At 43.1% G+C, this 23,387-nt stretch overlaps 1 protein-coding gene across 1 annotated transcript in view; it reads left to right on the top strand.

The window, feature by feature from the left end:
- SERGEF (secretion regulating guanine nucleotide exchange factor) overlaps positions 1-23,387 on the top strand; it is a 219,134-nt gene that overhangs the window by 7,992 nt on the left and 187,755 nt on the right. The window contains exons 5-8 of the mRNA XM_060017337.1: positions 2,370-2,430; positions 6,964-7,077; positions 9,903-9,965; positions 14,190-14,348. Of these exons, the coding sequence (XP_059873320.1) occupies positions 2,370-2,430; positions 6,964-7,077; positions 9,903-9,965; positions 14,190-14,348 (397 nt within the window). The remainder of the gene's footprint in view (positions 1-2,369; positions 2,431-6,963; positions 7,078-9,902; positions 9,966-14,189; positions 14,349-23,387) is intronic.

Here is a 23,387-nt window from a genome sequence, read left to right as displayed (position 1 = left end):
CAGAAGGTAAAAACATTTTGACGCACTGTATCTTATAGAACAATGGGAGGAATGTGCCAAAGTGAAGTATAAGAGAAATTCATTCATTTATTTAATAGCAACTATTGTGTGTAGGTGCTGTATTTAGGCAGGGGGGACAAAGGTGAGTAAGACCCAATCCTAGCGTTCGAGGGCCTGTAGTTTAGTAGTACATGTTAGATACAGAAGTACCTAGATGCATTACCATGTTAGAACTATGATAGATGCATGTATAGCCTCGAAAGAGAGTACTGGACTCTTTTTAGGGGAAGGTGGGGTGAGAACAGACTTACGCTGAATCTTGAAAGTTGAGTAGAAATTTCCCTGGCTTGGGATAGAAGGATGTGCAGAGTAGGTACAAAAGAAGCACATTACAAACAGAAGGAACTTTGTGAACTAGGGTATAGAGCATAAAACAGGAGGGCTTGGGATACTGCAAGCAGTTTAGTATGATTGGAATATAAGGAAGTGGTAGAAGTGCCAGTAGGGATCGGGCAGGCAGGGAGGTAGTGTCTCTAACAGTGAGTTAGAGAGGGGCCTCATGGGATAGTGTGGGGGGTGGATTGAAGGAAGATTACTCAGAAAACTCTTGCTAATAATCCAGATGAGAGATGATCCTGCCCCAAATGAAAGCAGCAGTAGTGGGGATGGAGAAGAAGGAATTGAGGTAAGTTGGTTTGAAGAGAGTGACTCCGCATGTAAAGCCCTTCAGTTAGCTTTGAAAAGGAAAAAAAAAAATTTAAGGGTGGTATATTCAAATTGTATGAGCAGTAAGATTTGATCTTCCACAAAGCTAATGTGATTGTGGGCTGAATTGATAGAAATATAGTCTCCAGAAGAAGGGAGGCCAGAGCTCTGTCCTTCTTTGTGCTGGTCACACTGCATCTAGGATGTTGTGTCCTGGTGTGGGTTTGGTTCTTAGGCCCTGGGCACTGAGGTGAATAAGACTCAGACCCTGCCCTTGAGGACTCTAAAGTTTAGAAAGACACTGTGGATCTGTAAATAAGCAAATATGGTAAGGTCCCATAGGGGCTGTGATTGGTGCATATACAGTCCCTTAAGAGAGAGAGAGACTGAGTAACCAGAGCATAGAGGAGAGAAACCAAGAGGGGGAGGGAATTTGAAACTAGGTGATGGCTGATGGAATAGGGGATGTTTTTCCTAAAGAAGAGATGTGTATTAGTTATCTATAGCTGTGTAATAAGTTACCCTAAAATTCAGCAGCTTAAAGCAACAAGCATTTATTATCTCACAGTTTTGGAGGGTCAGAATCTGGGAACAGCTTAGCTGTTCTCATGACTTTGCAGTCGAGATGTCAGCCAGGCTACATGAGGTCTGCTGGAGGCTCAACTGGGCTGGTTCCACTTCCACGCTCTCTAATGGACAGGAGGCTTTAGTTCCTTGCCATATGGGCCTCTCTATAAGACTGTTTAGACATGGTGTCTGACTTCCCCGAAGAGTGATGAGAGAGAGAGAGAGAGAGAGAGAGGGAGGGAGGGAGGGAGGCAGTCTGGTCAAACAAGAAGCCTCAATGCCTTTCATCAGCTAGTCTCGGAGCCACTTATCACTTCCTTATCCTATTCATTAGAAGCAAATCACTAAGTCCAGCCCACAGTGAAAGGGAGGGGAATTAAGCTGCACATCTTGAAGGGCGAAGTCTTAAAGAATTTGGGAACCACAAGGTGTCTTAGGACATGACAGCTGTCTTCAAATGTTTGGGAAGCCTTGTCAGAAGCAGTAGGCAGATAGGTTTGGTTCCACCCAAGGAGACAGATGGAACCGTGCAAAGATGAGCAGGCACCTGGGGAGGTGGTGAGCCCATGTCACTGGAAGTAGGTATTTGACAGAGGTTGTATGACCACTTGGTGGGGTGTTGTAGACAGGTTTCTAGCATTGAATGGGGATTAGACTAGATCAGAGGTCAGCACACTAGAACCCTTGGTAAATAAAGTTTTATTGGAACACAGCCATGCCCATTCATGTATTTATTGTGTATGTTGCTTTTATGTTACAATGGCAGAGTTGAGTAGTGTGACAGAAACCATGTGGCCTGCAAAATCTAAAATATTTACTATCAGGCCCTTTACAGAAAATGTTTGCTAACCCCTGGACTGGATGACCTTGCAGGTGCCTCCTAGCCCTGAGTGGCATTGTAATATGGTATTTTAAAAAGATTTTGCCTTTTAGGGATACATACAGAGGCGTTTATGAGTGGAAATGTTGGGAATTGGGAGCTCCAAACCAATCAGACACATAATGAGGATCATGCTGTGTTGTGTTTGGGCATAAATTACATAAAATTTTGTAGATGGATAATTCTGAGATTGCCGTCCTTTTCTTTGTTTTGACAGCCCCTGAGAGAGAAGGTTGTTAGTATTGCTGCTGGACTCAGGCATGCTTTAGCTGCAACAGGTGATCATTTTGCTTTTATTTTCTTGATAAGCATGTAATAAGGAGACATGGAGATTTGGAAGAAATAAACTTTAAGGAGTAATTCAGAGTGTCCTGCTGTGCTGCAGTCTGATTAAAAAGAGGGGACATAAGGCAGAAGTCATGTGGGAAAGCCTTTAGCAGGTAGGGAGGAAGGAAATGAAGTTGTCTAGCTCTTTGTTATGTTCTTAGGCATGGTGCTAGGTTCTCTTGATTTAGTTAGTACCTCATTTAATCCTCATAGGCACGCAGTGACGTGAGTTAAAAATTTTTTGTATTGAGGTATAGTTGATTTACTATATATATATATATATATATATATATATATTTTTTTTTTTTTTTTTTTTTTTTTTTTTTGTGGTACCCGGGCCTCTCACTGTTGTGGCCTCTCCCGTTGTGGAGCACAGGCTCTGGACGCACAGGTTCAGCGGCCATGGCTCACGGGCCCAGCTGCTCCGCGGCATGTGGGATCTTCCCGGACCGGGGCACGAACCCGTGTCCCCTGCATCGGCAGGTGGACTCTCAACCACTGCGCCACCAGGGAAGCCCGATTTACAATATTATGTTAAGTTTTAGGTGTACAACATAGTGATTCACAGTTTTTAAAGATTATACTCCATTTATAGTTGTTAGAAAATATTGGCCATATTTCCTGTATAATATATTCTTATGGCTTATTTATTTTATACATGGTAGTTTGTACCTCTTACATATGAAGAAACTGAGGTCCAGAGAGGCTAATGTGTTTGTCTACAGTTACACAGGGAGTTAGGAAATAAAAGGTGAGCTGGGATCAGAGTCTAGGACGGGCTGGATTCCAAGACCCACATTCTTTGCCATGAACTGCATTACTTTCCTAGTGGATGTAAATGTTTATTAATTTGAATGCTTCAAGTGAGCTTGTCTCCTGTACTGTGAGAGGGTGATGCACATAGGGCTGACGGTGTGTGTGAGGTTGAGGGTGGAAAGTGGAGGAGGCAGTGACCCTTTTTTCTCTCTTGCTCATTTTTCTGCTTTCCGTTCCCACTTCTTTGGGCTGAAGGACAGCCCAGACTGGCTATGGCAGCCGAGGCTCAAGCGTTGGTGAGTCCAGTTGTGGAATGGGGAGAAGAATGGAGGCGAGGAAGGATTCGGTGCATCATGGTGCTGGTGGTCACTTGGGGCTTAGTGTGATTATACTTTTTGAAAAACTAAGCTTTTTATTTTAAGGTAATTGTAGATTCACGTGCAGTTGTAAGAAATGAAACAGATCACACTCACTCTTTGCCCAGTTTCTCTCAGTGGTAACATCTTGTGAAAGTATAGTGTAATAGCACAACCAGGATGTCTTGACACAGTCAAGATACAGAACAGTTCCATCACAGGATCCCTCTTATGGCTCTTTTGTAGCCGCACCCACTTCCTACCTACTCTCACCACTCAGCTCTTTCGTTCTCCCACAGTAATGTTGTCATCTTAAGAATGTTATATAAATGGTATCATACAGTATTTAGCCTTTTGGGGTTGGCTTTTTTGCTCAGCACGATTCCCTGGAGATTCATCCAAGTTGGGAGTATGAATAATTTGTTCCTTTTTATTACTAATATTCCATGGTATAGAGGTACCACTGTATTAGTTTGCTGGGGCTGCCATAACAAAATGCCACAGAGTGGGTGGCTTAAACAACAGGAATTTATTTTCTCACAGTTCAGGAGGCTAGAAGTCCAAGACCAAGATACCATGAGGGTTGGCTTCTCTTCCTGGCTTGTAGATGCTGCCTTCTTGCTGTCTCTTCACACGGTTCTTCCTCTTATGCACGCATGGAAAGAGAGAGAGATCTCCAGTGTCTCTTCCTCTTTTTAAAAGGACACCAGTTCTGTCAGATTAAGGCCTCACTATTATGACCCATTTAACTTTTATCACCTCCTATAGGCCCTATCTCCAAATACAGTTACACTGGAGTTTAGGACTTCAATATATGAATTTACGGGGAACACAATTCAGTCTATAACAACCACGGTTTGTTTAACCAGTCACCCAATGAAGGACATTTGGTCGTTTCTGGTTTTTAGCTATTAAGAATAAAGCTATAATCATTTGTGGACAAGCTTTTCTGTGAACATAAATTTTCATTTCTCTGGGATAAATGACCAGGAGTGTGATTACTGAGTTGTATGGTAGTGATTATGCTTTTATAAGCAGCTTCTTCTCTTAGAAATTAGAAGGACCAAAGAATTGCCTGTCATTGGTTTCCTTGCCCCTTTCCTACCAACATTTTGTGATTGCTAGTCTTATGTGTACATTTTTGTCCAGTTAACAAAGCAGCACAGTTCCCATTATGTGTTTGATTAATTTAATTGTAAGTCCTCCCCTCCCCCACTTAATCTGTAAATATTTCTGCCCACATCTCTAAAAGATAAGGAATTTTTCTGAAAACATTACCCAAAAATACCATCATCATACCTACAAAAAATTATCAGTAATTCTGTAATTTCATCAAGCATCTAGTCAGTGTTTAAATTGCCCTGATTATCTCAAAAATATTTTTTTTATGGTTTGTTTGAATCAGGATCCAAATTAGGTTTATCATTGCAATTGGTTGATATGTATCTCAAGTCTCTTTCTCTCTTTTTTAAAGTTTATTTATTCCTTTTAGTTTTTTACTGTGATAAAATACACATAAAATTTATCATCTTACCCATTTTTAAATGTACAGTTGAGTGGGATTAAGTACATTCACATTATTGTGCAACTATTACCAAAATCTGTCTCCAGAGGTTTTCTCATCTTGCAAAACTGAAACTCTATACCCATTAAACAATAACTCCCCATTCCCCCTTCTCCCAGTCCCTGGCAACCACCATTCTACTGTCTATTTCCATGATTTTGGCCACTCCTACAGGTACCTCATATAAGTGGAATCATACAGTCTTTGTCTTTTTGTGGCTTATTTCACTCAACATAATATCCTCAAGGTCTATTCATGTTGTAACAAATGTCAGAATTTCCTTCCTTTTTAAGACAATGATATTCCACTGTATGTATATACCACATTTTGCTTATCCATTCTTCTATTGATAGACACTTGGGTTGTGACCACATTTTAGCTATTGTGAATAATACTGCTATGAACATGGGTATACAAAATATCACTTTGAGATCTTGCTTTCAGTTCTTTAGGATATGTACCCAGAAGTAGGATTGCTGGATCATATAGTAATTCTATTTTTAATTTTGGGGGGAATTGCCATACTGTTTTCCATAGTGGCTGTACCATTTTACATTCCCACCAGTAGTCACAAGGTTTCAGATTTCTTCACATCCTTGCCAACCCATGTTATTTTCTTCTTTTTTTTAATAGTTGTCATCCTAATGAGTGTAAAGTGGCATCTCATTGTAGTTTTGATTTATATTTCCCTAATGATTAGTGATGTTGAGCATCTTTTTATGTGCTTATTGGCCATTTGTAAATTTTCTTTGGAGAAAAGTCTTTTCAAGTCCTTTGCTCATTTTTGAATTTTTGTTGTTGTTGTTGAGTTTTAGGAGATCACTGTATATTTTAATTATTAATCCTTTATCAGGCATCTCCAGTCTCTTTTAATCTTTATGTACCTTTTCCTCTCTTTTTATCCTCTTGCAATTTATTTGTTGAAGAGATGGTAAGTTTTGTTTTATTTCAATACTGTGTTTTGCTCACATTGTGCTCAATCATCATCACTTATATTTCACAAAGCATGCTTGTCTGTTTACAGCCTAAAGGACCATTGGGTATAGGATACTTCTGGAGGAGCAGTACCTTAATGTTGCTGTTGGATAGTGAATCCTAGTTACACACATCTGACTGTAGACAAAATAACAATATTTCATCTATGCATTTGTATGAGGTTCAGAACATGGGTACATGAATTAGAGTCAGTGAATATGGAAATAAAAGGCCATTCCATTGAAGTAGTGGCTATTAAGAAGCTATCTTGCAGTCGTAAATATGTATTTATTTGGTGATTAGGAATCTTTGAATTCATCTTGGTGTAGTAGAAAAGACACTACATTAGGTGTAGGAGAGTTAAGTCCTGGTGTTTTCTCTGCTACTGGCTCCCTGTATGACCTTGGACAAATCACAGCTCCTCTACAGGGCCTCAGTTTCTCATGCAGTAAATGTGAGGAATGGACGTGGTAAGCTTCAAGGTTCTTTCCTGCTCGATCTGGAGTCTCAGTTGTCCTTTCAAGTTAATCATGAAAAAAATGCCATTCCAGTAATTTGACTCTGGAGGAGTGTCCTAGAACTTTCTGGAGGGAGTTTTACTATGTTGGAATTTCCTTTGATGGTCTTAGATTGCTCTGAAGATTGGATTTGTGATTGACTTGGTGGTAATCCCTATGACCAGCCATAGGGCCTCTTGAGGCAATAAACTTTTCCATAATATGCATGTTAACTGAGCATGAATTGGGAATCTCTCATGGCATTGAGGTTCAAAGAGCAATCTGGTCTTAATCCAGATAAAGATTTTCTTTTTTCTTTCCTGCTCCGCTGGGAAGCTAGTGGCATGGTGTTCCAGTGGGGAACTGGTTTGGCATCATCTGGACGGCGGTTGTGCCCTGGGCAGACTCTCCCACTGTTTTTGACAGCAAAGGAACCAAGCAGAGTGACAGGTAAGGTCCTTACTTCTTCTGAATCCTGTATTTATTCTTTGTTTGGAAATGGAGACACAGGCATGCAGAAAATGGGTAAATGGAGTTCTGCGTTTGCTATTTCTTGGTCTCTCTGTCTTAACTGTCTCCGTTGGCTGGTCTATTAATTTGCTGGAATTTTTGTGGGCCCAGTAAAAGTACTCCTCTTTGCTGCCAGAGTTTGGAATCCATTGAGAAGTAGATGCGAGTCAGGTGGGTGGAAATCAAAAGGGTAGCTCTAGAGCTGTTACAAGTTAGGTTGGAAGGCATGGCTTAGGTGTTTGCAAATAACGTGTAGCAATAGTGAGCCTCCGGGTTCTGAATCCCAGATTGAATTTACCCACCAGGCACCTGAGCAGCTGTATGCATTCAGTCCTGCTAAGCTCGTGGTGCAGCTGAGACCATGGAGGAGGTGCCCTCTGCAGGCAGGCACATCCCAGAGGGAGAACCCACAAGGAATGTGCCTGCCTGCCCAGCTCCTTCTCCCGAAAGGAAAGCAGGAGCAAGTGAGGATGTGGAGAGAGGGGCTAGGAGCGTTCCCCGAGGGAAATCTCTCTTCATGGGCACACGAGGAGTAGGTAGGAAGGGTGCTGCCCACAGGGCTCTTGGTCTCTAGGACTTTCTTTCTCTGTCTCTCTGTCTCTGTCTGCTCTACACTCTCTTCGTGGGCCTTTATCTCTCTGTTTGTAGCACCATGTCTCCACCTCCTCCTCTTCTTCCTCTCTCGCTCTGACTTTGTGACCCAGTTTACTGAGGGTTAGCTGTAGGAAAAACCTGTCAGGAAACCTCTACTCTCCTCTAGCTCAGAATAAGGGAGGGATTTTTGAGGGCAGTAGGAAGTGGGGAGAGGAAAGGGAAGGGTGAGCCGCAGTGGAAGTGTCGTACAAGTTGTTGGGATTGTTCTGATTCTCTTAAGTCCCCGAGGCTTTCCCCTGTTGCAGGGGTGAGGTTAGCGCCCTGAAGCCCATGTGTTGAGTTGGGGAGGGTTCTCTTAGAGAAGGAGAAGGGGCCACTGAACACAGGACAGTCTACTTCACATTGAAAGCATTTGTAATATAAACTCATACTTCCCAAACATCTTTCCTGCCTCACCAAGGTATTCACTGCTCCCTGGGCATGCGCTGTGTTCTTATTCCTCTGTGCCTGTGGGCAGACTGTTACCTCTTCCCAGGATGCCTTTTCCTTCCTCTTTCCCTTGGGAAAATCCTGATCATTTTTCAGGTCCTAGCTCAGCTACAGCTTTCTCAGGAAAGACTCTTCCTTCTTCTCACCTCCATTGCATTTTCTTTTTTTTTTTTAATAGATTTATTTATTTATGGCTGTGTTGGGTCTTCGTTGCTGTGCGCAGGCTTTCTCTAGTTGCGGCGAGCAGGGGCTACTCTTCGTTGTGGTGCGCGGGCTTCTCATTGCAGTGGCCCCTCTTGTTGTGGAGCATGGGCTCTAGGCATGCGAGCTTCAGTAGTTGTGGCACGTGGGCTCAGTAGTTGTGGCTCATGGGCTCTAGAGCTCAGGCTCAGTAGTTGTGGCACACAGGCTTAGTAGCTCTGCGGCATGTGGGATCTTCCCCAGACCAGGGATCGAACCTGTGTCCCTTGCATTGGCAGGCAGATTCTTAACCACTGCGCCATCAGGGAAGTCCGCATTTTCTTTATGTGCATGGATAGCACAACTTATTGTATTCTTATGAGCTGTTTACATGTTTTCCCAAATGCCAAAGGTGATGAGCTTTTTAAGGGTAGGGATTATGTCTACTGTCTGTTTTAGCACAAGTTTTGTATCTAAAAGGAATCAGAAGTGTTTTTATTTTATTTGATTTAAATGACCTGGTTGGGATCTGCTTGGGGCACAGCTTAGATTCAGAGTTAACTTGGGGGAATTTTCTGATGAGATGTTAGAGAAGATATCAGCTTCCTGCCCTCAAAGTCTTTCATTTTTCATTGTCCCCTCTTCACCTCATTGCCATCTGTTCTGGAGCTGGAACCCTGGATGTCTTCTCCCGACCTGGCCACTAGGAGACCAGTGCTTCCTCTCTAGTGAAAGTGGCAGAAACATCTTTGTCCCTTTGTCATTCCACAGGATACTTGAAGGCATGAGGGGCATTTTATTAAGACACTAGTAAATTGAACAGAAGTGTAAGAAGAAAGAGTTACAGAATAAGACTCCCATTTCTCTGCATGCCAGACCAGGTGACCACAGCATCGAGCAGAGTTGATGAGGGTTTACACTGTTGTTGAAGGCAGTGTGTTTACCGGTGGAAAAGTGCTGGATTTGGATATGGGAGGCAAGTTCAAATTCTAGCTCTTCCTGTGTGTTGTTAGGAGGCCTGGGCTTGTGTTTCAGCGTCTGCATGTGATAGCAGCTGAATGTATGAGATGTCACTGCTTCTAGGCCCACTCCGTGGACAGAGCTAGGAAATATACATGTACACACACATTTATACATATGTACACCTATGTCTGTTTATCTCTAGTAGAAACCACAAGTCTACACTGACTTCAATTACAATGCAGTATCACATGATCAATTCTAGCCTTTAACCTTTTCATATCTGTACCTTTCTTCTCCTTTCTGATAGTAAGAAATCTGACTCCTTTATCCTCAAAGTATTTATTTATTTGTTCAACCTCCTGGATATAAGCAGTCTCCCTACCATGCCAGCCGTCTTCTTGGCCAGTGCCGCTGACTCAGACCTTCCTGCACTGGCTGAGAGTTTCTCTCCAGGTGCTGTGGTCACTGCCTATGGGCCTCCTGTGCCCAATTTGTTCTGTTACAAATGTGATTTCAAAAGAATTTTTTTTTTTTTGTAGGCCTAGAGAATTCTCAAGCGGTATGTGTTCTTGCTGGCTCAGACCACTCAGCTTCACTGACAGGTAGGTAACATGCCATTCAGAATTCTGGGTGTTTCTGCCTCAAGTGATGCTATTGGGGTACAGAGGGAAAACCATAGACTTTGGAGTCAGAATTCTGATGCCACCACTGGTATGATCTTAGGCAAGTCGTTTTACCTTCCTGAGACCATTTCCTCTTCTATAAAGTACTTTGTGGATAGTTTTGAGAATTACATATGATAATACAGGTAAAACACTCATGTGAAACAGAGGCTCACTTCCTTTCCTCTGAGTTTGTTTTCTTAGCTGTACAATAGGGATAAAAGTATCTTCCTTTAGGGTAATTGTGATTGTCACATCATATAACCAACAGTAAACTTATGTATAATATGTTGTTATCTTATCCACCTAATCTATTTTGATGTCTAGTATAACTATCTAAGCTCTCTAGCTGTCTATTTTCTCTAGCTGTTTAATCTCAGACTATCCTATTTTATCTACCTATATCTTTCTTCTCCATTTATCTGTCACCCTGTCTGCTCTCTCTATCTACTCTATTTTATTTAACTATACATCTCTATTTTTATTTATCTTCCATCTTAGTGTCTTCCTATCTAACCTAAGTCTCCATCATCTCTAAGTCTAGTTGTGTATATGTTTCTGTAATCTAGTTTATATTTTTATGTTTTTCTCTAGTTGATCTCTCTATTCCATCTCTTTAATCTGTCTATCTAGTCTTTTTTCTCTCACACAGTGTGTATATCTCTCTGTCTTGGCCGTGTATCTGTCCATCCATCCATTTGACACACCCAGCCAATATAGTATAAACTTTCTAGTGATAATGCAGCATTTTCTTGAAAGTGAAGGTTATCCATCTCTCCTAATGGTTTTTTTCAAAGCCCAGATTGCCCTGACCCCTGCTGGTAGACTGGATACTCTAGCTCCGAGAGATTTATGTTGGTAAGACCTCTCACCCAGAGTTGAATGCATTACATTTTTTAAGCAAAGGGAAATGACTTTCATACACAGTGTTTCCAGTGTTTCATGTGGAAATTAAGATGTGTACACAGTATCTGTAAATTAATGGAGGCATGCATTCTTCAACATCAAATTTGTAATGCAGTCCAACTGAGGAGCTGTTACTGTTTCCAAAGCACAAGAGCCGTAATGTGAGACTTTAAATACTTAACAGATTCTGAACTACAGATAATTTGATATTTAATGAATTAAAAACAACTAACTAATGAAAGAACTAGCTGCTTTTAGCCTGTGTCTCATGTTAAGTAGATTTATAGATATGTTAAAAGAGTTGAGTTAAAATGAATGCCAGGGCTTCTCTGGTGGCTCAGTGGTTGGGAGTCCGCCTGCCAGTGCAGGGAACATGGGTTCGGGCCCTGGTCCAGGAAGATCCCACATGCTGCGGAGTGGCTGAGCCTGTGCGCCACAACTGCTAAGCCTGCGCTCTGGAGCCCATGAGCCACAGCTACTGAAGCCCGTGCGCCTGGAGCCCGTGCTTCGCGGCAGGAGAGGCCACCGCAGTGAGAAGCCCGCTTGCCACAACTAGAGAGGGCCCACATGCGGCGACGAAGACCCAATGCAGCCAAAAATAAATAAATAAATAAATTTATTAAAAAAAAAAAAAGAATGCCAGCTCTAAGGGACTCCTCTTGGCATGTGGTCCCACCTCTCCTTTTATGGGGAGAGGGGCAGAAGGCCCTAGGACAAGAAGTGACTAGTTCATCCCCCACAGTCCTCACTAGCATTGGAGGAAGGCATTCTTTTCTGAGAATAAGAACAGACTAAGAGAGGTTTCTTTTTTTTTCGGCCATGCCATGCGGCATGTGGGATCTTCTCTGACCAGGGATCAAACCCATGCCCCCTGCGTTGGGAGTACGGAGTCTTAACCACTGGACCACCAGGGAAGTCCTGAGAGATTTCTACCCTGTTCTAATTCATTTGAAATGGCTGGTATTTTGTCAACCTAGAGATTCTTCTAGTTGCTTGCTAACATCTATTTCTTAAAAACTCTTGTAATCAGTAAAGCTATTTTTTATTTCATATGTGGAGCATTTTTACTATGGTGTTTTTAAAACATAGATGTTGGATTTTTTATTGTGATATAATTCATATATGAAATTCACTCCTTTAAAGTGTGCAGTTTAGTGATTTTTAAAGTATATTCACAAAGTGAATTGGTTTTGGATATTGTGAAAGTGAATTAAAAAGGGTCAAGATTAATATCCGTCTTTCCTGGTCTAGTTCAAGCTGTTACACATTGGATTTTGTTCAGTGTTCTTTAGACCTTCTCTCTGGAGTTGTAGATTATGTAACTATTTGACATTGCAGCAGAATTTAGTTTTGCCTGCTGATGCAACAGTGTAATGATCTGCATTACATTACTGTGGAAGACAGTTCGTCTTTGCAAAAAAGATGGTTTAGACTTACTGAGAGATAAATGAAGGCTTATTACAGACACAGGCTCATTGTCAGTGGTACCTTGGTAGCTAAGCACTCCATTTAATGGGTTGAAGCTTTGCTGAGGGGTCCTCTGCCCTCTTGTAAAGGATCCTCATACTTCATACACCCTGGTGAGGTCCAGGGAGGTTGCCCTCTCTCTAGGCACGAAATATACCAAATTCGTTGTATAGCACTGCAGAATGTCAGTGCTGCAAGGTCACCTGGGTGACAAAAAGGCTCCACTGATTTATAGACCCTCAGACTCTATGAAACAGAGACCCAGAATGTGAAGTGATGTGCCCCGTGTCAGAGTGATCCAGTAGCAGATTTGGGACTTGAAGCCGGAATCTTGGTCTAATATCCTTTAATGATACTGTTTGGCTTCTGATCAGTTTTGGAGAATACACCAGACTGCCTCAGGGCAAGCAATACTGTAAACCTTTACTGGGAGGTCACAGAATGCTGTGGAAGCAAAAACCCTGGCTTCTGGTCCCACTTGATCCCTCATTAGCTATGTGATCTTGAAAGTCACTTAACATCTCCGAGCCTTGGTTAATTTATCTTCTAGAAGAGTGCTGTCTAGGAGAAATACAATGTGAGCCGTATTGCAAAAAGTAAAAAGAAAAAGGTGAATTAATTTTAATAATTTATTTTACTTAACCCAGTATATCCAAAATATTATTTCAATATGTAATCAGTATGAAACTTATTAATGAGGCACACTCCTTTTGGGTTTTTTTTGCACTACGTCTTTACAATCCATTGTGCTTTGTTTGTCTTCAACATGTCTCATTTGGACTAGCCACATTTCAAGTGTTCAGTAGCCACATGTGTGTGCCATGTGCTTTACTGTGCAGTGTAGAACCTTGGAATGTTAGGGTTGGGAAAGTGCTTAGAAATCATCCAAGGAGTCACAAACTGTAGATTTATAAGCCAAATTATGGTCTATGGCCCCATTTTGTTTGACTTCCGGTTAAACATTTGTTGAATGTGAATGCCTTTTGGACAAGCATGTGCCCTCTGGTTTGCTGCCGTCACCCACAAGTCTCTCCTGTTAACAGTGTCATCAGTTATATCGTCTGCCCTTCTTGACCAACCGCCCTCCCCTCCAGTCTTCAGCTGGTGAAACTAAGGCTTGGAGAGGAAGTGGTTTGTCCAAGGTCAGTAGCTAGTTAGCAGATCCAAGAATAGAAGCCAGAATCACTTGACTCTGAAATTGTTCTTTTTCTATTAAATCACAGTGTCAGTCAGTCGCATTCCTGCTTATATCACAGGATTATTGTGAGGTTCAAATGAGCTTAAATGCTATGTGGATGTGATATGATAACATTATATTTTCTTCTGGACAGGGCATGTAGTGAAATCATCTTATGTTTATAAAGTTTAAGCTTTAACCAGTTTATCTTTTAACCTGTTATTTAAAAAAGCTAATATATATTTTTCCTAACAAAAGGTAATGCAAGCGTTTATTTTAAAAATGTAGAAAATAGAGAAACATATGTCTTGCACATGGTAGATGTTGAACAAATATTTGGCTGAATGAATTAATGAAAAAATAAACTCACATTCCTATTCCTTGACAAACTGCTAAGACCATTTGGCCTTTTTTCCTATTTAAAGAATTTTAAAAAATCTTGTGTATAATTATGCTATACATGAATTTGGTATCTTGTTTTGCTCTATTCAACATTGTAGGATTAAGAGTAATACAACTTCTTTTAACCACATTTTTTTTTTCAAACAGGTTATTTTCCATCATTTTGGACTAATGGTCCTTCACCTCTTTTGTCCCCCTTTTGTTTGTTTAAGATGCAGGAGAGCTGTTTGTTTGGGGAAGCAACAAGCATGGGCAACTGGCTTCCCATGCTGCTTTCCTTCCTGTGCCCCAGAAGATAGAAGCACATTGTTTTCAGAATGAAAAGATCGCTGCTGTCTGGAATGGGTGGACACACCTAGTTGCTCAGACAGGTGAGAGTGGCAGAGAGTTTGTGGTTGGGAAGAGCAGCTGGGGGACAGCTGTCTAAGTAGCTATGAATGCTTGGGATTAGGTAGTTTGGTTCTTACTTGATGAAATGCTTTAAGGGTTGGGAAGGGAAGGACCTGGGATCTAGTTCTGCAATCAGCCAGATATGTGGCTTTTCCTCTCTGGATCACAGGTTTACACGCAAAAAGGCAAAGCTGGCTTAGGTTAACTCCTTCTGGCCCTAAGAGTCCACGAGGTTTTGTGAAGGAACCCACTGCAACAAACATCACCTTGAAATTTGTCCAGGTTGTTGGGGAGTCTTTGCCTTGTCATAGCTAAAGGGATGACTGTATTTGCATTTTCACTTGAGTGTAAATTAAAGGTGTCAGAAACTATTAAGTTAAATATTTTAAGATGGAGGCAAAAGCATTACTTTGAGTCATAGCTGGCATGGTATTTTGATTTAAATTTTTATTAACCCTAACAAACTTTGTACATTGATTCAAGCATCCCACATATCCCTTCAGATGTTACCTTACCAGGCCATGCCATCCAGCTTTTGGCATCTTTATCTTTTCTTGATAATATCTTCGTTGATTTCTCATCTTAGGGCAGTTCTCCTTGCCTGGTCTTCATATTCCTGACACTGTTCTCGGGGTTTGTTTTTTCATGGCCTCCCTTCTTCCCAGCCTTCCTAGAGCTCTTGCTGACTGACACAGTTTCCCAGACCAGCAGTTTGTAATTCTTAAGAACCATTATCGTGTCAAGGCCTTCTGAACTTCAGGGGTTCTCAGGAGTCCTCTTGCCTGCTCTTGGCCTGCTCGTTAGTGACACACAGATCTGTAGACTCTCAAATACCTGGTCACTTAATCCAATACTTTTGTAGGTTTTCAGGTCAGCTTCAGTTATCCTGGGTAAGTCACACATACTACACGTTTGAACACATAGACTTATGAGTATTTATATCCATGGTGCTTTTAATTGGTTCTTAAAATTTTTTTTAAGGTTGTTTTGGTACAGAGGCCTATATAACAAAGGTGTATAATAAACTTTCCATATTTACCGCTTCAGAGGATGCTCTAATGATGTCATTCATTTGGAGGAAAATCATGACTTTCCTCAAAGAAGTCCAGACTGCTTGAAGATTGGGACCATCGACAGAAATTTTTCTTAAAGAGACCCTGAGCATAGTAGCCACTTATTTGTATAATTGTTACTCTCTCTCTTCTCCTCCAGACAGTGAGCTCTGTGATAGGAGGCACGATATTCATCTTGCTCACGTCTGTATCTCCAGTGCCTAGCAGAGAAAGTATTCTTTGCCTACATTAAACTGTTTCTAGTTAAAAGAGACTAAACATATTCAAATGCATAGGAGGCAGGGTAGACTGCGAGGATTTCTTCTTTCCTTGGACTCGCTGGTCCATGATCAGAAGGCTTCAGTTTGTCTCTTTGGATTCAAGAGTCCAACCAAATCGGTTCTTGTTTATTGTAAACCTTTTGAGCAGTGTGCTAAGCCTTGGAAGAAACAGAAAAGATGTGGGCCGTGCCTTGCCACTGCAATGTGTGGACAGGCTTAAGTCTAAGAGTACAGAAACAGAAGACTTTATCATCCATCTGTCCATCATACAGATGGTGAGGATCTGTTTATGTACCATGCCTTGTACTAGATCCTAATCCTGCCCTCAGGGAGCCCACTGTCACTAGGGGAGACAGACCTGTTATCAGATTTCAGTGCAGCAGTGGAGCTAAGTCAGTGTGCAGGAATGGCACAGGCACTAGCAGTAGTCTGAGTCACTGGGTGTTAACAGGTAGGCGTTTCATGCTTAGTCAGTCTTCAAAGAATTGCAGTGCAGTAAAATACACTTACTACCAAACCATAGTGGGTTTAGTTGAGTCTGTCAGTAAATCCGTTAACTGGTTAGGCAGCTGACTAATGAAAGACATAAAGATGTTGCTGCTTTGATTCTAGCTTTGCAGCACTGTAACTCATGCTGATTTCCACGTCTGGGCCAACAGCCCAGCACTCAGAGTGGGAGGTTGGAACCTATGTCCCTGACACTGTCTGAGTCACCCCAGCTGCTCTGGGGCTCAGCTTCAGGTCTCCACCTCCACTTGAGAGCATGATCTTTGGGTAATGTTTCAGCTGTTTGATTAACTTGTTAATTCAGATCTCTTGTTTATGCACTTTGTTATTTTCCCCTTTCTCCTGAGTCCAGAGTGGTTAAAAGCTGGGATGTTAGAGCGTCCTGGCTGTTGCGCTGAGTTTTGGGTAGAAGAGAGTCTCCTGCTGTTTGGTTCACCAGTTTTGCCCTCCTCCTAGTAGCCGTGGAAGCCTTTGCCCTGGCGCGGTGTCATTGAGAAGAAACAGCCAGGGCTTCCAGTTTAATCAGACCCAGTTGCTCATTTTAATGGGAACAAGATTTGCTCGCAGGGTCAAATCAGCTCATTATTGGGCCAAGGAGTTATTTGACTCTAGTTGTTTTCATAAGCTCCAGTGGAGAATTGTTCCTGGGACCTACCTGCAGCCACATCAGCACAGAGGCTGCCCCCAGTCTCGTTCTGGAAGACATTAGGGGTGTATTATTGATTAAAAACAGCTTATGTGCAGTGACCATAGATCCGTCCAGTAAGGTGGGCTGGGCTGGGCTGGGTTAGGATGGAGACGGGGAGTAGACTGTGCTTTCTCCCATCTCATAATCCCTACACCAACTTTGTTCCTTGGGGGACATTTGCAGTGTCTGGAGCCATATTTGGTTGTTACAACTAGGGGTGGGCGTGCTACTGGCATCTAGTTGGTAGAGGCCAGGGATGCTGCTAAATGTCCTACAATGCAAGGGCAGCCCCCCCCGCCCGACACAGAAATACCCAGCCCCAAATGTCAGTGGTACCATGATCAAGAAATGCTGCCCAAGACTACCATCCCCAGTGGTAGGTGCTTAGCGAGGGCAGTTCACATGATATCAAGATTACTTTACTTTAGTTCGTCTATGTGGGAATCTGGGATGCAGTCTCTGTCCTCCCTCATCAGGAGTCTGGTGCCTACCTGCAGTGCTTGTGATGGAAAAATACTTTTCTCCGTTAGAGGCACTTGGAAAGAGTCCAAGAGAACCTGTTCTAATCTGGGAAAGCTGGCAAGGTACCTGTGTCTCAGACTGGTGGAGCTGCATTCAAGAAACCTTTCCCAAGCTGCTTAATGTCCCCGATCATTGTTCTCGGGAGCTTCATGGGACTCCTGTGGGACTTTATCCAGGCTCGGTGACCTGCAGCTGTCTCCTCTGAGATTCATGAGTTCCTGGCCCAAAGTGCTTCTAGTGAGAACTGGGTGGTGGATCTGTGTGCCTTCTTAGTTGGGTGACCTTAGTTGAGTCACTTCACCTGTCTAGGCCTCAATTTCCTCCTCTCTCATGCAGGGTATTAAAACCTACCTCCATTCTACAGACAGCTGCTGTGAGTTTCAAATGAATGAATCTGTGTGAAAGATCCTAACTGACTGTAAAATGCTGTACATACCTGTACAGGGGGTGCCCATGCTTGGGATGCGTGAGTACATTAAGGAGTTAGCAGTTGCTTTTAGAAAGGCTTCTATTTCGGCAGGGTCTGTGCAGGGCTTGAGACACACCAGCTTCTCCCCTCAGGGCTCATGAACTGGCCAGGTCTGACGGGCAAAGTTTCCTGAGGTCTTTCACTTACATGCAGCCAGCACGTAGCTCTTTTATATTATCAGTATAAGATCATCATGGCCTTACAGGTCATTTTTCCTGTTAAAATCTCTGATCACACTATTCTTCCTTCAATGGATTGTATACATCCACTTGCATTCTTATTTGTTTAATGTCTAGACTGTAAATTCCACGAGAGCAGTGTCTGTGTTGTTCACGGCTATATCCCCAGCACAGGCCCGGCACATAGTAGATGATTTGTAACTAATTGCTGAACGAATGAATAGATGGCAAGGTAGAGAGAAGCGTGGCTTTGAAGTCAGACAGGCCGAGGTGTGACTCAGCTCTGCCAGCCTCCTGATTGTGCCAGTTCCTCTCCATCACCACCGTGGTGCAGGCCACTGTCACCTTCTTGCTGGATCCTGCAGTGGCCTCTGCCTGGTGTCCTCAGCTTCCCACATCGCTCCCTCTCCCCCCAGTCTGTTCTCCATGCCTCAGTTGGAAGATCTTTTCAAGCCCATGTGTCACATTCCAGTGGCTTCCCATTGCTCTTACAATAAAGACATAGTCCTTAGTGGTCACCAGGCACTGCGTGGTCTGCCCTCTGCCTGCCTTTCCAGCCCTGTTTCTAACTGAGCTAGCTCTTGATCTCTGGCTGACCTCTACTCTGGCCTTGGTACCTGGAATGGATCCTGGATTTCCCACTATAGTGCTTTTGCAGCTGATGTTCCCTCTATTTGCCACACTTACCCTGCTCTCCTTCTTCATTTTGACTTAGTTACGTCCTTTTTTTGTTTTCCCCTAGACCTCAACTTAGTCATCACCTCCTCAGGGAGGCCTTCCCTTGACATCCCTGACTCATCACTTTCCCCTTTTATCTCTTAGGGCACTACAGCCTCTCCTTTGTGCTATTTTCTTTTTTTAAAAATTAATTAATTATTTATTTTTGGCTGCCTTGGGTCTTCGTTGCTGCGCACGGGCTTTCTCTAGTCGCAGCGAGCAGGGGCTACTTTTTGTTGCAGTGCGTGGCCTTCTCATTGTGGTGGATTCTCTTGTTGTGGAGCACAGGCTTTAGGTGCACAGGCTTCAGTAGTTGCGGCTCGCGGGCTCTAGAGCGCAGGCTCAGTAGTTGTGGCGCACAGGCTTAGTTGCTCTGCGGCACATGGGATCTTCCTGGACCAGGGCTCGAACCCATGTTCCCTGCATTGGCAGGCGGATTCTTTTTTTTTTAAACACATTACTACTTCTTTTTTTTTTTTTTTTAATTTATTTTTGGCTGCGTTGGGTCTTAGTTGCCGAGTGGTCTTTCTCTAGTTGCGGTGAGTGGGAGCTACCTTTCATCGTGGTGTGCGGGCTTCTCATTGCGGTGCACGGGCTTCTCATTGCAGTGGCTTCTCTTGTTGCAGAGCACAGGCTCTAGGTGCTCAGACTCAGTAGTTGTGGCACGTGGGCTCTAGGGCTCACAGGCTTCAGTAGTTGTGGCGTGCAGGCTCAGTAGTTGTGGCACATGGACCTAGCTGCTCCGCGGCACATGGGATATTCCCGGACCAGGGATTGAACCCGTGTCCCCCTCACTGGCAGGCGAATTCCTAACCATTGCGCCACCAGGGAAGTCTCAACAGGTGGATTCTTCTTATTTTTTTTTTGCGGTATGTGGGCCTCTCACTGTTGTGGCCTCTCCCGTTGCGGAGCACAGGCTTTGGATGCGCAGGCTCAATGGCCATGGCTTACGGGCCCAGCCGCTCCGCGGCATGTGGGATCTTCCCGGACCGGGGCACGAACCCGTGTCCCCTGCATTGGCAGGCGGACTCTCAACCACTGTGCCACCAGGGAAGCCCCAAGTGGATTCTTAACCACTGCACCACCAGGGAAGTCCTGCGCTATTTTCTACAGGTTTCTTTAACTAATTCCCATCCCACTAGACTGTAAGCTCCATCTGGGAAAGAGCCATGTCTGTTTTGCTCAGCATCGTGTCCTCTGTGCTTAGCAAAGTACTTGGCACATCCGAGGTAGGTACTCAGTGCATGCTGGACAAATGAATAAGCCTCATTTCTCTGAGCTTATTTCTTTGTTAGGAAAATGGGGAAATATTGCTGACCTTGGATGAGGATTAAATGAGATGGTGTATCAAAGCTTCCAGCTTCCAGCATCCAGCACAGGACCGGGCTCATGTCAGTTCAGTATACGGTGGCTTCCTCTGCCCTTTGAAACTCTGGAGCGATCAGGAGGTCAGATGTCCCATATCTTCTCTTTCCAGCAGAGGTCTCCGTAGGCCTGGATCTGAATGTCTCTGGATCAGTAACAGGTTGATTCAGGACTCTCCTGGCCAGTGCAGAAAGATCAATGCTTACAAATGCTAAGTGCTGGTTGCTGGTGATTTATTAGAATTTCAAGGGGAATGATTTACACATGATCCAAACCTTAACATGGGGTTGGTCAGAATGTTTACAGCCCGGTTGCCTTGGGGATGCTGGATGCTTTCCCTGGGCCACGCAGTATCGCAAAGTAGCCTTGTGGTCTCACAGAGGCTATGGATTGAAAAAGTGGGCCCCAATACAGAGTTCCTGACATTCTTCACTCTCTTCAGTGTCACCTTAAAAAGTCCTAAAGTCTTATAAGTTTTAGAGAATCAGAAGTGGAAAGAGAAACTTCCTTACTTGGCAAATGAGAAAACTGAAGCAAAGAGGCAAGACAGTGCCTTTATGTCAGCATTGAGATCTCCCTGTGCTATGCGGCTGCTTCCCACTAGCTATCAATTTTACGTTTGGTAGTGTATATATGTCCATGCCACTCTCTCACTTCGTCCCAGCTTACCCTTCCCCCTCCCCATGTCCTCAGGTCCATTCTCTATGTCTGCATCTTTATTCCTGTCCTGCCCCTAGGTTCTTCAAAACCATTTTTTTTTTAGATTCCATGTATATGTGTTAGCATACGGTATTTGTTTTTCTCTTTCTGACTTACTTCACTCTGTATGACAGACTCTGGGTCCATCCACCTCACTACAAATAACTCAATTTCATTTCTTTTTATTAAGCCATTAATTTTTATACTAGAATCCTTAGAATGTCAGGAATGGATGAGAACTTAGAGCTCGTCTGGCCTGACCCCCTCAGCTTAGAGATGGAGAAACTGAGGACTGAAGAGGGGGAAGCACAGAGCGTGAGGGAAGGAGGGAGGACAAAACTCGGGTCTCATGGCCTCGGTCTAGTGCTCTTTCCGCCTTGTCACTTTCTCTCCAGAGATGAGGAGGAAATGTGGATGGCTTAACTGCTCACACCCAGCGACTTGAACCAGGAATAATAGTTCCTTCTGTATGTGAAATTCTGCTTCAAGAAAACACTAATTCTTACCTGAAATGTGTAGCCAGAGATTCCCTTAATGGAGTTGTGTGCGGAGTAGAAATTACGAGATGGTGCTCCAGGAGCGTGGGTCTGGAGGCCATCCCAGGATTCACAGAGGCAGCCACATTTCCATTTATGATAATACAATAGCAGTCATAGCTCTTGTGGACCACTTTTATCACTGTAAAGTGCTTTCATCTCCATTTTCTCATCTGAAGGTGGCAAGATGGGTGTTATTATCCTTGCTTTCCAGACAAGTCCCTAATTGGTTAACTGCACTGCCTTGGTTCACATAGTTGGGCAGAGTTGTCCCCAAGCCTGCTACTCTGAGTCCAAGTAGTATGTATCTCAGAATGCTCTAACCCATGAACTAAACTTTTGCTTTTCAAAGAAACATTTTTTCCAGCTTTTACCAGTGATTCTCCCAAGCAGTAAGGAAGAAAATTCCTAGTTATCCTTGATCCTTCAGAAGGTATCTGTGGAATGCTTACCTAGATACATATAGCACTATGCTACAGACTACAAGGAAACATAAAATCCAGAACTGCCTTCAGGAAGTTTATAGTTGGATGAACAAAAGAAATATTTAGTCGAAGAATGAAAAAATATGGCAGAGCCAGAGGAGTGGCCTAGACTCTGAAGGCTCTAGGGTTTCAGGGGAAGGGGAAGTCAGTGTGGGAGAGGGTAGTCAGGAAGGGTGTGAAATCCTTTGGGAAGGTCCCATTTTAATGGGTGGAGAGTTTGGGACTTGGTTCTGTTGCTTTCTTTGTCCTCTGGCAAGACACAGAACTCTCTGGTCCCCTTCTTCCCATCTGGACAATAGGAGGTTGTGGACATAATGATATCCAAAGGCCATTCCAGCTCTGAAATTTCATCCTATAAAAAAAAGTAAAACGGGCCTAAGGAAATTATTATGGGTGCATTGGGAGATTAAGTATAATACCATTCATTGCAGCCTAATTTATAATGACAAAAACAAATACATGGAAACAAATGAAATTGTAGGGGGAACTGGTTAAATAAATTATGGTACAAATTTGGAATATATGGTATGTTGGAATATATAGCCCCTAAATAGAATGTTTTAGGAGGATATTTAATGACAGAGGAATGTGCTCATGATAAGGTAAGTAAAAAGAGTAGGTTACAATAAGGTACTACACTACAACTTCTAATTTTTTTTTTTCCAAAAAGAATGTTTACCTAGAAAGACCAGGAGGAAATATGGCAGAGTATTATCTCTGATTGGTGGGATTATGAGTGAATTTTATTTTCTTTTATATTTTCTATGCTGAATATGTAATTTGCAGTCTGATTATATCCCCCATAAGAGTTAATGAATAAACTTTCTCAGTGCAGGGAACTGGCCTCTTTGCTGGTGTATTCCTGTGTATATATACGCCCTTGACACATCACTTCCATGGACCTCATCTGGGAGTTTGCATGGAAAAGAGGCAAGAGGCTGAAGGAGGCAGGAAAGCGGGGATCTATTTTTGGCTCAGTCATGAGTCAGCTTTGTGACCTCAGGCAAGTCCCTTCTGAACATCCCTGAGCCTTGGTTTCCTCATCTGGAGAGGGGAATTGGAGGTCACAAAAGGTCCTTTGAGCTCCAAGATACACTCATTCCTAAAGATGGAGAATTTCTCCACTGTTGTGGAACCAGCTCAGAGGCCTCATTGGTTCCTTGAGCCTGGCGTCCTTTCTTTCTGTCTCGCTCCGCTGTACCTGCGCTTAGCTGCCTAGCTGTAAGATGCTTTCTCCGGTTCAGAGTTCAGGGTAGGATGGAGTGGAGTTGAGTTATAGGGCCGAGCTGAGAGGGTGTAGTGACAGTGTTACACCACTAGAGGGAAGCATTGTTTGGCTACTTCCCCCTTTCTCACTGTCCTATTTGCTCAGCAAGTGAAGAGTGGCTTTGATTTGCCTCAATTTGGTTTCAAATTCTAGAATTTTAGATTTAAAAGGACTTTGAAGATCATCCAGCAGAACTCAGTTATGCAGATGTGAGATAATAGAGTCCAGAAAAGGCAAGTGACCTACTTGAAGT

The sequence above is a fragment of the Delphinus delphis genome, chromosome 8, assembly GCF_949987515.2.
Source record: "Delphinus delphis chromosome 8, mDelDel1.2, whole genome shotgun sequence".
NCBI classification, from domain to species: domain Eukaryota; kingdom Metazoa; phylum Chordata; class Mammalia; order Artiodactyla; family Delphinidae; genus Delphinus; species Delphinus delphis.
The sequence above is the reverse complement of the archived record's forward strand: the minus strand, read 5'-3'. Positions and strand labels throughout refer to the sequence as shown.